The sequence below is a fragment of the Canis aureus genome, chromosome 5 (assembly GCF_053574225.1).
Source record: "Canis aureus isolate CA01 chromosome 5, VMU_Caureus_v.1.0, whole genome shotgun sequence".
Classification (NCBI taxonomy): Eukaryota; Metazoa; Chordata; class Mammalia; order Carnivora; family Canidae; genus Canis; species Canis aureus.
The window spans coordinates 13,202,084-13,216,481 of record NC_135615.1 but is presented as its reverse complement, the minus strand read 5'-3'; the positions used below and the strand labels follow the sequence as shown (position 1 = coordinate 13,216,481).

Sequence of the window (14,398 nt, the reverse complement as noted above, 5' to 3'; positions counted from 1 at the left end):
AGCTCGTTGATAAGTCCTTGAGATGGGCAGAGTGACATTCCTCTAGGGACTTAGCTTCTTCCATGTTAATAGTTTGCTAAGGGCAAAAGGCAATCTTAGCCTGGCTCTCAGGACCCTATAAGTCTACCTTTTATCTTTACTTCCCAAGATACATGTTGGCAGTCAAAACCCCAAGCATATGACCCACCGATAAACCTCTGAAAGGTCTTATGACTCAGGTTTTATTAGACGGTAATGAATGATCGTTTTCCAACAATAGCTAGCCCCCCCCCCCCCACAAGGTCCTGGAAACCTTGCTTCCAAAATTTTTTAGAGACTTAGGCTCTCATTAACCCCCTCCCAACTTGAAAGTATGTAATGGACCACTCCTCATGGTCCCACTACAGCTCTTTCTGCCCATGAGTCCTGTATACTGCTTTAATAAAACTCCCTTTATGCACCAAAGACATCTCAGGAATTCTTTTTTGGCTGTCAGCTTTGAACCCTAATGTCTTTTCTACATCATTAATCATTTAAAAATAGGATGGTCACTCTCCCAATTGGCCAAGGAGTGAGGGATTTGCCAGGATTTTCAAGCACTGAAACCAGAGTCTCAGGAAATTGAGATGGCCAGTCTACCTAAAAGACACTTTTAAAAGAAGTTTTTAAATTTATGTATAAAAACTAAAGTTGATATATATTCACATATATTTATATGTAAGTAAAATATAACTTTCTAATTATCCTCTTAATTTCTTAAATCCCCTTCATTTTCTATTTCTCTTACTATTCCAACCTCCTCTTTCTTTTCATTTCTTATTCTTAAGAATTTCTTATCTTCCAGACTTTTCTCATACTTTTGAGAGAACAGGGTTATATTGAGTAATGAGGAAATATACTCTTTGATTTAAATACTAATTCCAAATGCTATTGAAGTAGAATAATTGTCATATTCATTTCATGGCTAAACTCAAATTATTCAGTACAGCCTTTATTTTCCAAAATAATTTTGAGAATGAGAGCCCATAGCCCATAAAAGACAAAATTATTTATGCAGCCTAATAAAACTTATGTATGGTGGAAATTATAATCTAATGATTACTACAGGAGTTCTTGGTAAAGTATTGCATATTTTTATATTTGGGAAAGCGAAAAAAATTTCCCATTAAAAACAGGATCTTAAAGCTTTTTATTCTGAATGAATTTGCTTTTTAAAGCTGGTTTGTAGGCTGATTTAGCCAACTCAACTGAAGCAGGTTTTCCTTATCATCTATTATTTGAATAGTATAATAATCAATTTTATAATTTTGATACAGAATAGAAAATCATCTGTTATGTGATGGATTTAGCACTTGCTTAGCTATAGGGATTGAATTGGATTGAATTTTAACTTGTTAATTTGAATGATAAGAGGAAAGATGGGATAATGAGCAGGATTTCTATTGTAAAATTGAATTGTAAGATATAAGAATGGCACATTTTCTTAATTGATCTGTCATAAATTCACTGTAGTTTGAAATTTCAGGCTTTTGTAAACTAAATGGGGATCCAAAGAGGATCAAAGAAAATCACTTAGAAGAGGGTTAAATGACACTTGGATGATAGGACTTCAGAGGAACTGTATGGTTGGAAACATAATTCTGTCATTTGAAGCTTTGCAGTCTATTGAAGTCAAATATAGTGGTGTGGGGTGGGAATGGGGCAAGGTATCTTAAACCATCAGGTATTTAAGTCTTCCAGTGAATGACTGATTGATTGATTTAACAAAGACTCACTTGGGACACTCAGGATATGCCTGGTGGAATTCAGGAAACGTTCCTAATGCATGTAAAGAAAAGATTTTTCTCCCAGCTTTATTGAGGTATTATTGATATATGTGTAAGTTTAAGGTATATACTGTGATGATTCGATGTATGTACATTATGGAATGGTTACCATAATAAAGTTAGTTAACATGTTGATCACATCACCTAATTACATTTTTTTTCATGCAGTAAAAACATTTAGGATCTTCTCTCTTAGCAACTTGCAAGTATATAATATAGTATCATTAGCTATATTCACCATGCTGCTTATTAGATACCCAGAATTTACTCATTTTATAGCTGAAGTTTTGTACCCTTTGACCAACATTTCCCCATTTCCCCACCATCCAGACCCTGGCAAATAATCACTCTGTTTTTATGAATTTGGATTTTATAGGTTGTACATATAAGTGAATCATAAAATATTTGTCTTTCTCTGACTTATTTCACTTAGCATAATACCTTAAAAGTTTCAGCCATGCTGTCATGAATTATAGGATTTCCTTCCTTTCCTGGCTGAATTATACCCTGGTATGTGTACACCACATTTTCTTTATCCATTCTTCTGTTGATGGACACTTAAGTTGTTTCTATGTCTTGGCTATTGTAAATAATGTTTCAATAAATATGAGAATGCAGATATCTCTTTGAGATAGTGATTTCATTTCTGTTGATTATATACCCAGAAGTGGGATTGCCGGATCATATGGTAGTTCAATTTTTAGTTTTTTGAACTGCCATGCTTTTTTTCATAATGGCTGCACCAGTTTACATTCCGACCAACAGTTAATAAGGGTTCCTTTGCTCCACATCCTTCTAGACACATTATCTCTTGTATTTTTGATAATAGCCATTCTAGGAGGTATGAAATACATCTCATTGTGGTTTTGATTTACATTTCCCTGATGATCAGTAATATTGAGTATCTTTTTGTACCTGCTGGCTATTTTTATGTCTTCTTTGGAATGCTGTCTATCTTTGGAACGATGTTCTCTATTTATTTATGTGGGTATTTTGTTTAATTTTTTGCTATTGAGTTGCATGAGTTTCCTATATATTTTGGATATTAACTCCTTATCTGGTAGATGATTTGTAAGGGGAAGATTTTTTATAGGCATATAGAAGATAGCCTATGTGTTCCTGGCTTTGAGGTATGTCTGTGTATGTGTGTGCAGACTGAGAACCTTGAGCATTAGATAATGCATCTAATTTGTTGTGTATATTCACATGTCATTAACTGCTAGAGAAGTTTCTGGTTTATTTCTTTTTTTTTTTTAAAGGATTTTATGTATTATTTATTTGAAAGAGAGAGAGGGCACGAGTGGGGATGAAGGGCAAAGAGAGAGAGAGAAAAGCAGACTCCCCACTGAGCAAGGAGCCCAATGTAGAGCTCCATCCCAGGACCCCAAGATCATGACTTGAGCTGAAGACAGATGTTCAACCCACTGAGCCACCCAGGCACTGCTAGTTTGTTTCTTAACACTTCTCTTCTTTCTCCCCTATGTCTCTCTGTCTTCTCTCAATAAGAAAGTAAAACAGAATAAAACAAAAGAACAATAAAACAGAGCCGAGAGTGCTTTTGAGGAGATTAAGTCACATTGACTGGAGCTGAAAGCTCCTTCTGTCTGTATGCTCATACAAACTTTCATGGCTGAAATAAGATTTTGTCTGCGTGTAAACATTGTCACCGTTTAACACATTTCTTCTGACTTTGAACCAGAATAGATGGTAAAAGAATCCTAACCAATCTTTGCCAACCTTTGTGCCTTCTCATCTCGGCCTCTAACTTAAGGTCAAAGTCTTTACTGGTGAGCAGCCCAATGTTGGGTAGAGCTGGAACCTACAGAGTCTTGTGTGTTAAACCTTTTAAAACCACCTCCCTGTTTTTTTCTAGCCATCCGTTTCCAAATGATACATTGCAGGGGCTGATGATTAAATATGTGTAGCAGCTAAATATAAAACTTAAAACTCCCAAATATATCACCTCCAGGGCCATTCAGCTATAGCTGAGGCAGCGAGGTTATTCACTCGAGTGCTTTAAAATGCAGCAGTGGCTCCAGCAAAAGCAGATGCATGTGCAGTATATTAACTTGTTTGCCAAAATACTTTATTGCTGATACGAAAACAGTGCCTCTACCTTAGAGGCTTTGTACAACTTAGGAAACCCTATGACTCTCTTGGGATCCTTAGGCAACACCAATCTTTAAGATTGCAGGTATCTTTCAGTTCTGTCCTGTCAGCAAGAGAGCAGACATTCACATGCTTTTGTTTAGCTAGGCCACAGAGATGTGCTGTGCTTGTCATACTGCCGGCCGCCCTATTGTAGCTTGGCCCTGAAAAGCTTAAGCAAGAGGCTTATTTGAGGGCATTTTGGAATCACCATCTCCAGACAATATCTGGTGCCTCATCAGTTTAAAAGCCTCTGAGAATTACTCTGTTTTCTGCAATTGCCCCTCCACGCTGCCTTCTGATAGTTTTAAAACCATTCATGCTGCCTTTAGAAATATCCAAATAAGAGATTTTAGTTTCAGCTGGACCCTGGTTTAGCATGGGTTTCCAAGAAAGCCTTTGGATCTGACCGTTGTCAGGTGGGAGGGCTTTGTTACCTTTTTCTGTAAAGTACTGGGTCCATGCCTTAATGAAATCGAAGCCCATTCATTTCTGAGTGCATGCTGCAAGAAATAAGGAATGGTGTTTATGTATCTAGTCAGCAAAGATAACAGCATTTAAGAAAGTTTCTGAAGATGGTTAAGGAGTAATAACATTTAGTATTTACTGAGCACTTACGATATGTGAGGCATTGCATTTAGTCTTTTGTACATTTTATTGGCCCTCCATGGATGGCAGTCTTCCGAATCAGAACTATAATTCACCCCCCTGTTCATGTTTGGTTTACAAGCTTCAGAGAGTGAAAGAACCTATTACATACCATCCAGATTAGACCCCAGGATAGTTTGATTTCACATCTCAATCATTTACTCACTGAGCCATGATCGTTTTGTTTTGTTTTATCACGTTAAAACATCATAATGATTTATAAAATATAGATGGGGAAAAAATCCAACTTCTGGATTTGGCCAAATGTGTTGCAGGTGACTCATTAAACATTCTTTTGTCTGCTGTGTTGGATAAAACAACATTATTACACATTATTCTGCTGATTAACTGCAATTGTATTTCTCAAAATTGTGGACTTAAGCAATTAATTTTGCTATTGTCCTAAAATATTTGCAGAAGCAGAGAATAAGCCAGGCTACACATATAGCAGAAACTTTGTCTCAAATGCAAGTAAAACCTTCCCTCACTCTCTTTTTCTTTGTTATTTTTTTAAAGATTTCATTTATTTATTTGAGAGCAAGAGAGGGAGAGAGCATGAGTGAAAGGGAGGAGGAAAAGGAGAAACAGGCTCTCCTCTGAGCAGGGAGTCCAATGCAGGACTTGATCCCAGGACCCCTGGAATCATGACCTGAACCAAAGGCAGACACTTAACCAACTGAGCCATCCAGGTGCCCCCTTTTTTTTCGTTCTTTAAGGTGCTTTACATATTGGTTTTATAGGTAGGAAGGAAGGAATACTGTATTACTAAATATATCACTGACTGTGGCTTTCACGTTGAATGTTTAGATTCTCAAAGTAAATGAGAAGTCAGATCTGAATTTTAAAAAGATATTGAGGCATTTTTAATATGCTGTTATCTACTTGTCATTTCTTTGATCATCCATTTCAACACACCAAAGGGTTCTTAGCAGCCTTGTAGTCAGAAACAATAGATTTTAACACAGACAAAAGATGAGTTATTCATAAAATAAATACAAATCGCAAATTAAAAGAAATGCTACTCTCAAACCTTTCTAAATCATAATCAGAGTCATTTTCCCTTGTAATTCAAGAATATTTACCATGTGAAACAGGTGATGGCAAAAAATCACCATCATCTTTTTGTATTTCACGTGTTTGCTTGAGAAATCATATTGAATGTATACTACTGATTAAGAAAACTTTCATGCAATAAATACAACTACAAGCATTTCTGTTCATGTAGTTACTAGTGTCATCCAAATGAGTTTATGTCCATTATTTGGCTACTGTCAAATTGAAGATTTAAATCTTAAAGCAGTTGAGCACTGACTCCTGCCTCCCTCAGAGACCATCTTCTCTTAAAATGTTTGCAGTGAAAGCAATTTGTTATTTACTATTGGATCAGTGCAGGCCATACTTGACTGCCATGATCATTATCTATGTTATCTGTTAGTGTACCCCTAACATAGTTAAAATGAGGTGGATGTTTGGAAAAACACACTTGCCAAAGTTTGAGGGAAAGCAGAGAATGCTAGACCTCACTTGTCTTAGAAATACGACAACCATATGCCAACATGGCTTCCAACCCTAGACCTGACTTTATAAAAAAAATCATCTTGAGATTCAACTTTCTTGAACTAGTTCAACCCTTCCATCTTTTCAGGATCCCAACGAAAAATATCTGGAAAGTCTTTCTGTTTAGATATATTTAATTAGAATGTCAAGTTATGCCTGATGGATCTTATGTTTTATAGCTACACAGACCCATTGGTGAATTTCCCTATATTCAGAGATATAGCGTTCTCCCCAAGAAATACATTTCTTCTTGTTGGAACAGTGGCCTCAAATGGCAGCCAATTTTCACAGTTAGATGGAGTTAGCTTGCAATTTAATCGAATCAAACAAATAAATATATTGCAAACTCCATTGGAGAGAATTGAAGGTGAGAAGGTCATTTAAAAGCCTTTTCATCAGATCAGGAGTGAAGATACAGGAGTGGAAGTAGGAATGGAAAGAAGAGAGGGTTTAACAGATCTTAATGGATTGGATGTGGGGCTGGAAGAAAAAGTGATTCTGCAAGCTGCTTTGGAGTTTTGGGCATCGAAAAGTGCCAGTCTTCAGGTGCCACTGACAGAGAATGGGAGTCGTGGGACAGGTTCCATGTAAGGGGGAAAAAACATTATGACTTAGAAGTGACTTTGTGTCATCTGGTGAAAATGTCCAGTAGACTGTGGAAATATGGGCAGAGAGCTCAGAAGGGTGGTTGACATTGGTGATATAAATTTGTGTTTCATCAGCCTCAGTAACAGTTGACACCCTGAAGATCAATGGGTTTGAGGAGAGAGTGTGGAAAAAGAAGGAAGAGATTGGTGATTAGTTTATGATTATTTTTGCTCCTCTCTTTAAATATGGCTACTACTGGTGTGTTCTTAGTTCAGCAAGAACAGGTGAAAAGGCTTTCAAGAAGGATAAAGTGTTAATCTGTAGGTAATATATTTTTTAATGTACAAATACACTATTCACACAATAACTTACATACTTTAATAACTCTGTGTTATAATAGGTAACACTTATTTAATACTAACCATACACCAAGTGCTGAAATACATGTAATAACTCATTTATCCTTGCATAAATCTTCTCCTATAGGTAATGACTTATTATTATTATTATTGTAAGGTTTTATTTATTTATTTGAGGGACAGAGAAAGAGAAAAGGCACAAACTAGGGGGAGAGGCAAAGGGAGAGAAAGAATCAGACTCTCTGCTGAGCAGGGAGCCCTATGCAATGCGGGGCTCTATCCCAGGACCCTGGGATCACAACCTGAGCCTGCTTAACTGACTGAGTCACCCAAGTGCCCCAATAACTTATTATTATCAGTACCTTTTTTATAAAGAAGTAAAGTGAGGTACAGAAATGCTAAACAAATAACTTCTCTATGTTGCTATTTGGTGAGTGTAGCTGGGATCTGAACCCAAGTAGTCTGTTTCCAAACACATACTTTAATCACTGTGCTCTACTGCCCTCATATAAAACCATCCTTATATGACAATCTTTTCGCCCCCCTTTTCTCTAATAGCAAAGCAAAAATTGTAAAACAATTTTAAATATTTATAAGTTAGGTTACAAAAGGGATGCAAAATATTTGCAGTATAACTATTATATTCATACGGCTAAAGCCATTCATCAAATCTTATGCCAATACAAACATAAGATTATTCCATGACTAAGAGTAGCCCAAATTGGGGCACCTGGGTGGCTTTGTTGGTTAAGCATTTGACTCTTGATCTCAGCTCAGGTCTTGATCTTGGCATCCTGAGTTCAGGCTCCATGTAGGGCTCTACACTGGGCATAGAGCCTACTTAGAAAAAGAAAAAAAAAAAGAATTAGGGGCACCTGGGTAGCTCAGTGGTTGAGCATCTGCCTTTGGCTCAGCGTGTGATCCCGGAGTCCTAGGATCAAGTCCCATATCAGGCTCCCCAGAGGGAGCCTGCTTCTCCCTCTGCCTATGTCTCTGTCTCTGTGTCTCTCATGAATAAATAAGTAAAGTCTTTAAAAAAATAAAATGTTGGGCAGCCCGGGTGGCTCTGCCACATTAGTGCTGCCTTCAGCCTAGGGCATGATCCTGGAGACCCAGGATCGAGTCCCATGTCAGGCTCCCTGCATGGAGCCTGCTTCTCCCTCTCTGCCTCTGTCTCTGCCTCTCTCTCTCTCTAGAATAAATAAAACCTTAAAAATATTAAATTGGAAGTAATATCCACTAATTTTGTTTCCAAATGAAATCTACAAACTAAATTTTTAGAAATTGTCAAAAGAATGACTTTAAAATTGCAAGCCAAGTAGTTAAGTTTATGGAAAACTCTGAGAGAAGCAGTAAGGTAAAATACTGAGAAAATATCAATCAGTATGCATGTAAAACTCTCCCATTTTATTCATGATTCTGACACTCATAACACTGTAAAGGGATTTTGCAAAAGTTGATCTGCAAGGTGCCACAAATAAACCTTGAGACTAACTCTTTATAACTGTTGTCTTCTAGATAGGGTTTACCTGAGGTTAGTCACATTCAATCTGCTTTCTTATGTGTATTCCCCAAGAGATATGGTCTCTACCAGAGATCACACAAATCTGTACTGAAAATATTTGGAGTTGGATACTACCGTTTGCCAAGTACTTTTCCCATCCTATTTCTATTTTTCCTCAAAATTTTCTATTTCAAATGTATAACCAGAGCTCAGCTTTTCAGATGCCAAGTGAAATATTTTGCCTACACAACAATCTTTGATAGGTCCTTTCCAACATGGGCCTGCTTTACAAGTAGTCACATGATTATTCTGTTTTATGTGAAGAAAAGATGATGCGCTTAAGACTCCATGTTCACATATTACCCGATAGGTTGTGGATGTTTCATATCATATTTTAATAGTCTAGTAGATAGCATCTGGTTTGAAAGGAAATATATCAGTATGTAATGTGTAGTACAGGAAAGAAAAGAGAATGAGGCACGGTAAAATGATCTGCTAGGGTCTACTGTATGCAGACCAGTTGACAAGCTGAGAAGTTGTGCTGACATTTTGAAATAATAAAATGTTTATATTATAAGCAAGCCTGAACAATCCACACAAGTTTAATGCATCTATGAATTAAGCCTCAAACATCACTGGTATTCATTAGTGAGGTTGGGATAATACTCTCCACCAACACACTAATTTTCTGTTGATTTAAATAACTAGGAAATTAGAAAGTAGTTTCTTCCTAAATTTCTCAGATTTATTATACCAGAGTATTATCTCTTGGTGCAGAGTTGGGCTGGATTCATATCACAATATCACATTCACTTATTTGGTTTTAAAGATTTCTTTATTCATTTGAGGAGGGACAGCATGAGTAGGGGGAAGGGCAGAGGGAGAGGGAGAGAGAGAATCCTCAAGCTGACTCCTCGCTGAGCTTGGAGCCCAACACAGGAATCAATCTCAGGCACCTGTGATCATGACCTGAGCCCAAATCAAGAGTCAGACACTGAACCAACTCTCACATTCACTCACTTTAATAATAAGTCACTGAACATTCATTTCTAATCACTATCCCAAGTTTTGTTTAGATAATAGCAGAAGATGCACAGGAGGATATAGCACAAGGACATCCAAAGCAAGTCTGTGAGCAAAATCTAGAGAAGCAAAGGTGTAAATGGGGCACAGTTGTAAAATGCAAAGACCCAGAGATCAAGGTGGAGCTGAGTCCAAGAGCTGGTAAACACTAAATAGTATGAAAACATATGAACCAAACAGAGATGATTAAAAAACAGATAAATATTGCTTCCTTTCATGAACATTTTACTTAATCTCTCTGACATACAGAGATGACCATATTTTCTTGTCCTTGAGAGTGTATGTGTGGATCTCTTTCCACTTGGAATTAGTATGGTTATCAAAGTGCTTAAAGGAAATGATATATTTTTTATTTGTAGGCTCTGTGCTGTAAGACTGTGAAACAGTGATATTCCTTGCTTTGTGCTTTTTTTTCTTGTGTGGTTGTTTTTCAAGGTCAAATAATTTCAACTCCTGAACAAAACGAAGTCATAGCTATTGATGGTATATCTTTCAGTTCAGGCTGCTTGCCTGCAAATGATAAGAACTTTTTCTCATTTTGATCCTTGTTGTATATATAAATTCAGTGCATTTTAAGCATTGTGTAATGACTTTCATCTGCTCTTTTTTTTCTTTTGGCCTGATGTTTTAAAGCAGGCTATTTACCATAGTATAACAATGTCTAGGTTTATGCCAGAAGTGAGAATAGGCTATTTTTCCACCAAGTCTGATGCTATAACGAGTTGAAGGGGTAATTTAGTCTCAGATTTGGAACTTTGTAGCAATGTTCACAATGGCTAGTTAAATCTTATCAAGAGAACTCCCTGCCCTTTAGGAGACAGGTGAAAACTGGCTTCTCTAGGCTTGAAATTGTCTTCATGGGAATTGATTTAACTATTCCACTGAAAGACACAAATGGAGAGAGATATTGGTTATAATCTATTTTCTATTTTGACTGAAACAACTAGATCAATAAGGCACATATATCAAGTCTAAAAAATTATCCATATTGATCCTTCAATTATATTAACTGAATACTATTCAATTCACTATGCATATTTTTCTCAATAGAAATGTTTAATGTTAAAAATATCAAGTGGATAAAATTAGTTTAATAATCAAACAAGAATCATATATACAATTATAGAGAGTTGACAGATTTTTTCTTTTTTAATGTTATTGTATTGTAATCTGATATAGCATAATAAAAGTACCTATTTTGTAGAGAGGATTCTAAGTTCTAATTTGGTACAAAGATATGGTAGTTGTGGTAATTTATATTTCAAGAATTGAAGAGATGAGTTGATCTACCTAAAGGTGACCAAGGAATTTTGACAAAGGATGCCTATATTATGCTTTGATTTTAAACAGCACTTCTGCTGGTATTATAAGAGCATTTATAGGAATGTGTCTCTTGCCACTTGGACCATGATAGGATTTTATAGGAGCTTCTGACAGCTCCGTCCCATACTGGAACACAAAAAGATTTCCTTCATCTTTATATTATCACTTCTCAGCATATTTTAGGTAAGAAATCACTACATGATAAATTGAAGTATAGATAAATTAATTTGGAGAATTTTATGGGAGCAGACTGTAAGCTCCATCTATTTCTAGAAGTAAATAATTGAAGTATAAATTTCAATGCTTTTTCACTAATAGAAGATAACATTTATGGGATTTATTGGAAGGGAAGCAATAGATTAGGACAAACACACTGTTGACCACAGGCAAAGCAGACACAACTACTGACTGCTCTACCATTCATGCTCTCTCTTCTGTTACCCTGCATGACATTCCTGGGTCCAGTGCACAGTCAGCTTATGCTTGGCTTTTTACAAGGCAGCTAGTCCCTAACTGATCACTTCAGCAGTATCTTTATATACCTCATTTTTATAGTTTCTACAGAAACTGAGGTCTGCCAAACAAAATGATCCCCAGCTAGTCCTATGTAATGCTCAGCCCAGCTAATCACCCTCAAAAGAAAATAAGGAATGAAATCAGCTATGGACTGGACTTTCCTAACTGTAAGGAAAATTAGGACCTGGCCTCCGCCATTGAAACTGCATTACAAATGTACATGTGGGAGGATGCTAGGATTGCACTTGGGACTTGACATCACCTGTAATAGGACTCTACTATCATTTCACAGACAACCTTTCTCTCCATCTTTGGACATGGGACCCACAGACAGTTCCTTGATTACCCATGATCCATATACTGGCCAATGTAGATGCACCATAATAAATATTCGGAAGACAAATGACAGATTTTTAGTAAGCACTTAAAATAACTCTTATAAGATCACTGTAGAAGTGAAAAAGCAATAGTCACAGGAGTGAGAGCACAGAAAGTTGGACATTCAATGAAAGTTCGTGGTCAAATAGAGAAATATTGATGTCTATAATTTCTAAGACAATAGTTCCATATAATGATACAGCCATATTGTTTTTGAGGTGGTGTGGAAATAAAGTTTACTAAAGATGATGAGGCATGAATTTTAAAGCTAATTTATTGGCTAGGCCTTTCACATTGATATTAAATTTATACAACATTATAAGGTTTGGGGCTAGAGAAGATTTTGAAACCCCAAACTGAAGTCTTCATGAATACGGATGCATGGAGACCCAGGGCAGTAAATTGGATGTCATGAGCCAAAATGTTTCTACACATGGAAGAATAAATGAATCAAAACTGGGGATTTGGAAGAATGTCAAGTTTAATTTTAGGCCCTAAAATTAAAGGGTGTTTTATGGGGCATTGGGAAAGGATGTCATCCCTTGGGAGAATTGCAAAAGAAGGAGTCTCTTTTTTGGAAAAAGCCAATATTCAGGTAAGATCACAATATGTTCTTTGAAGGTGAGGGTGCAAGAAGTTTTTTGTTTTTTGTTTTTTTCAGCTAGAATGAGGGTTGATGGTATATAAATATACCATCTATTGGGAGGAAAACACAGCAGCATGAGGATTAATAATGGAGAAAAAGAATAAAGTGTCATGGAATACGATTGGTATTTGGATGGAGTTGCATTTTGTAAATGGTAGAAACGTGAGAGATGGTAGTATTATGTAACATTAAATTTCCAAATGATGCTCTCTAGTCAAGTTCAGAGGCTATCATGATAAACTAACCCTCGACACTAGTCAGTCTCCAGAATCACAAAGAAAAGTGATTGATTCTGAGCTTTACTTCAGACCATTAGATGGAAATCACGGAGTATGATGCCTGCATTTTAAATAAGGTTCTTAGGATATTTTTTGTGAAGCCAGCTAACCTCAGGTTTAAGAATCAAACTAGCTTTTGGGATGGTTGAATGGTTTGATCAGTTAAGCCTCTGACTCTTGATTTTGGCTCAGGTCATGATCTCAGGGTCATGGAACCTGCTCTCTCTCTCCCTCTGCACCACCCCTGCCCCCCAACATATGCACTCTCTTGCTCTTAAAAAAAAGTATCAAAACAAAGAACCAACCTAGCATTTGAGAACCATGAAGCCTGGTCTAATGTTGATTACTGAACTTGGCAGTAAGTGCCCGGAGACAGGGTTGTAGCTGATTAGAGAGTGGTTTCAGCCTCGTGCAGTCCTGATGGTGATGGTCAGGGTACATCTGATCAGGGTGCAGAGCCAACTCAACCACTTCCAGACATCACCATCAGAAATCTTGCTCCAGTAGAGGGTAGAGTTAGGAGTGCATTTGGATGCAAGAAAAGAGGAGTTTTCTTGGATGACTTAAGAAAACAGAGGAGATGGACAGTTATGACGTAGATTCTTCGACTCTGATACTGTTAAAATCAAGGACTAAGGGATTTCCTTGACATTTGCTTCATGCTTCTCATCTTATCTTCTTCTTCTTTATTTTTTTTTAATTTTTATTTATTTATTTATTTATGATAGTCACACAGAGAGAGAGAGAGAGAGGCAGAGACATAGGCAGCGGGAGAAGCAGGCTCCATGCACCGGGAGCCCGACGTGGGATTCCATCCCGGGTCTCCAGGATTGCACCCTGGGCCAAAGGCAGGCGCTAAACCACTGCGCCACCCAGGGATCCCCTCACCTTATCTTCTTAAAACGACTTTTGAGGTTCTATACATCTCACATCCAGGACAGAAAGTAGGGAGAAATGAGAAAGGGCAATTTTTTTGTCCATACCATTGGCAATTGTCATGCAGGTACCTTGGTTGTTAGGCAGACTAATATAATTGAATATTTGAATTCAGCCTCTGTGGTTGAGGCAGGCAAGGAGAACAGGTTGATGAGCTGAGTGAGCAAATATATTTTCCAGAGAAACTCAATATCAGCATACTTAGAAATAAATTCCAGTTTTCTTTCAAAATCTGTTCCCTTGCCTAGATTCCCTTTTTAAATTATTGACATCTGGTCTCACTCAGTAGCCTAGGAGTCATTCTTAAATCATTCTCCCCTTTTCCTATTCCTGTATGAATTAAGTTAAAAAATAGTAGAGAGGGAGTGTCCTTACATTTTTCACATTATCTCCTCTTATTTATAATTATTATTTATCCAACTATGACTTCATTTAAGCATGTATTTTTCCCCCTGGATTTTTAAAAACTCTGGTTTTGGTCTCTTCAACTCTCCTATCCAGTACTATCTATTATCCATCAGATTGTACTTTCTGACATACAAATATGACCAATCTCTACTTGTTAAAATCTGTCAATAACTCTTATTGCCTTCATGATAGAATTGAAATTTCTTATGAATTCTTATGAA

General features: G+C 36.9%; 1 protein-coding gene across 1 annotated transcript in view; it reads left to right on the top strand.

The window, feature by feature from the left end:
* Window positions 1-14,398, top strand: part of MALRD1 (MAM and LDL receptor class A domain containing 1) — a 759,283-nt gene that overhangs the window by 34,408 nt on the left and 710,477 nt on the right. Inside the window, 1 exon segment of the mRNA XM_077896425.1 lies at window positions 10,114-10,210. Within this exon segment, the coding sequence (XP_077752551.1) occupies window positions 10,114-10,210 (97 nt within the window).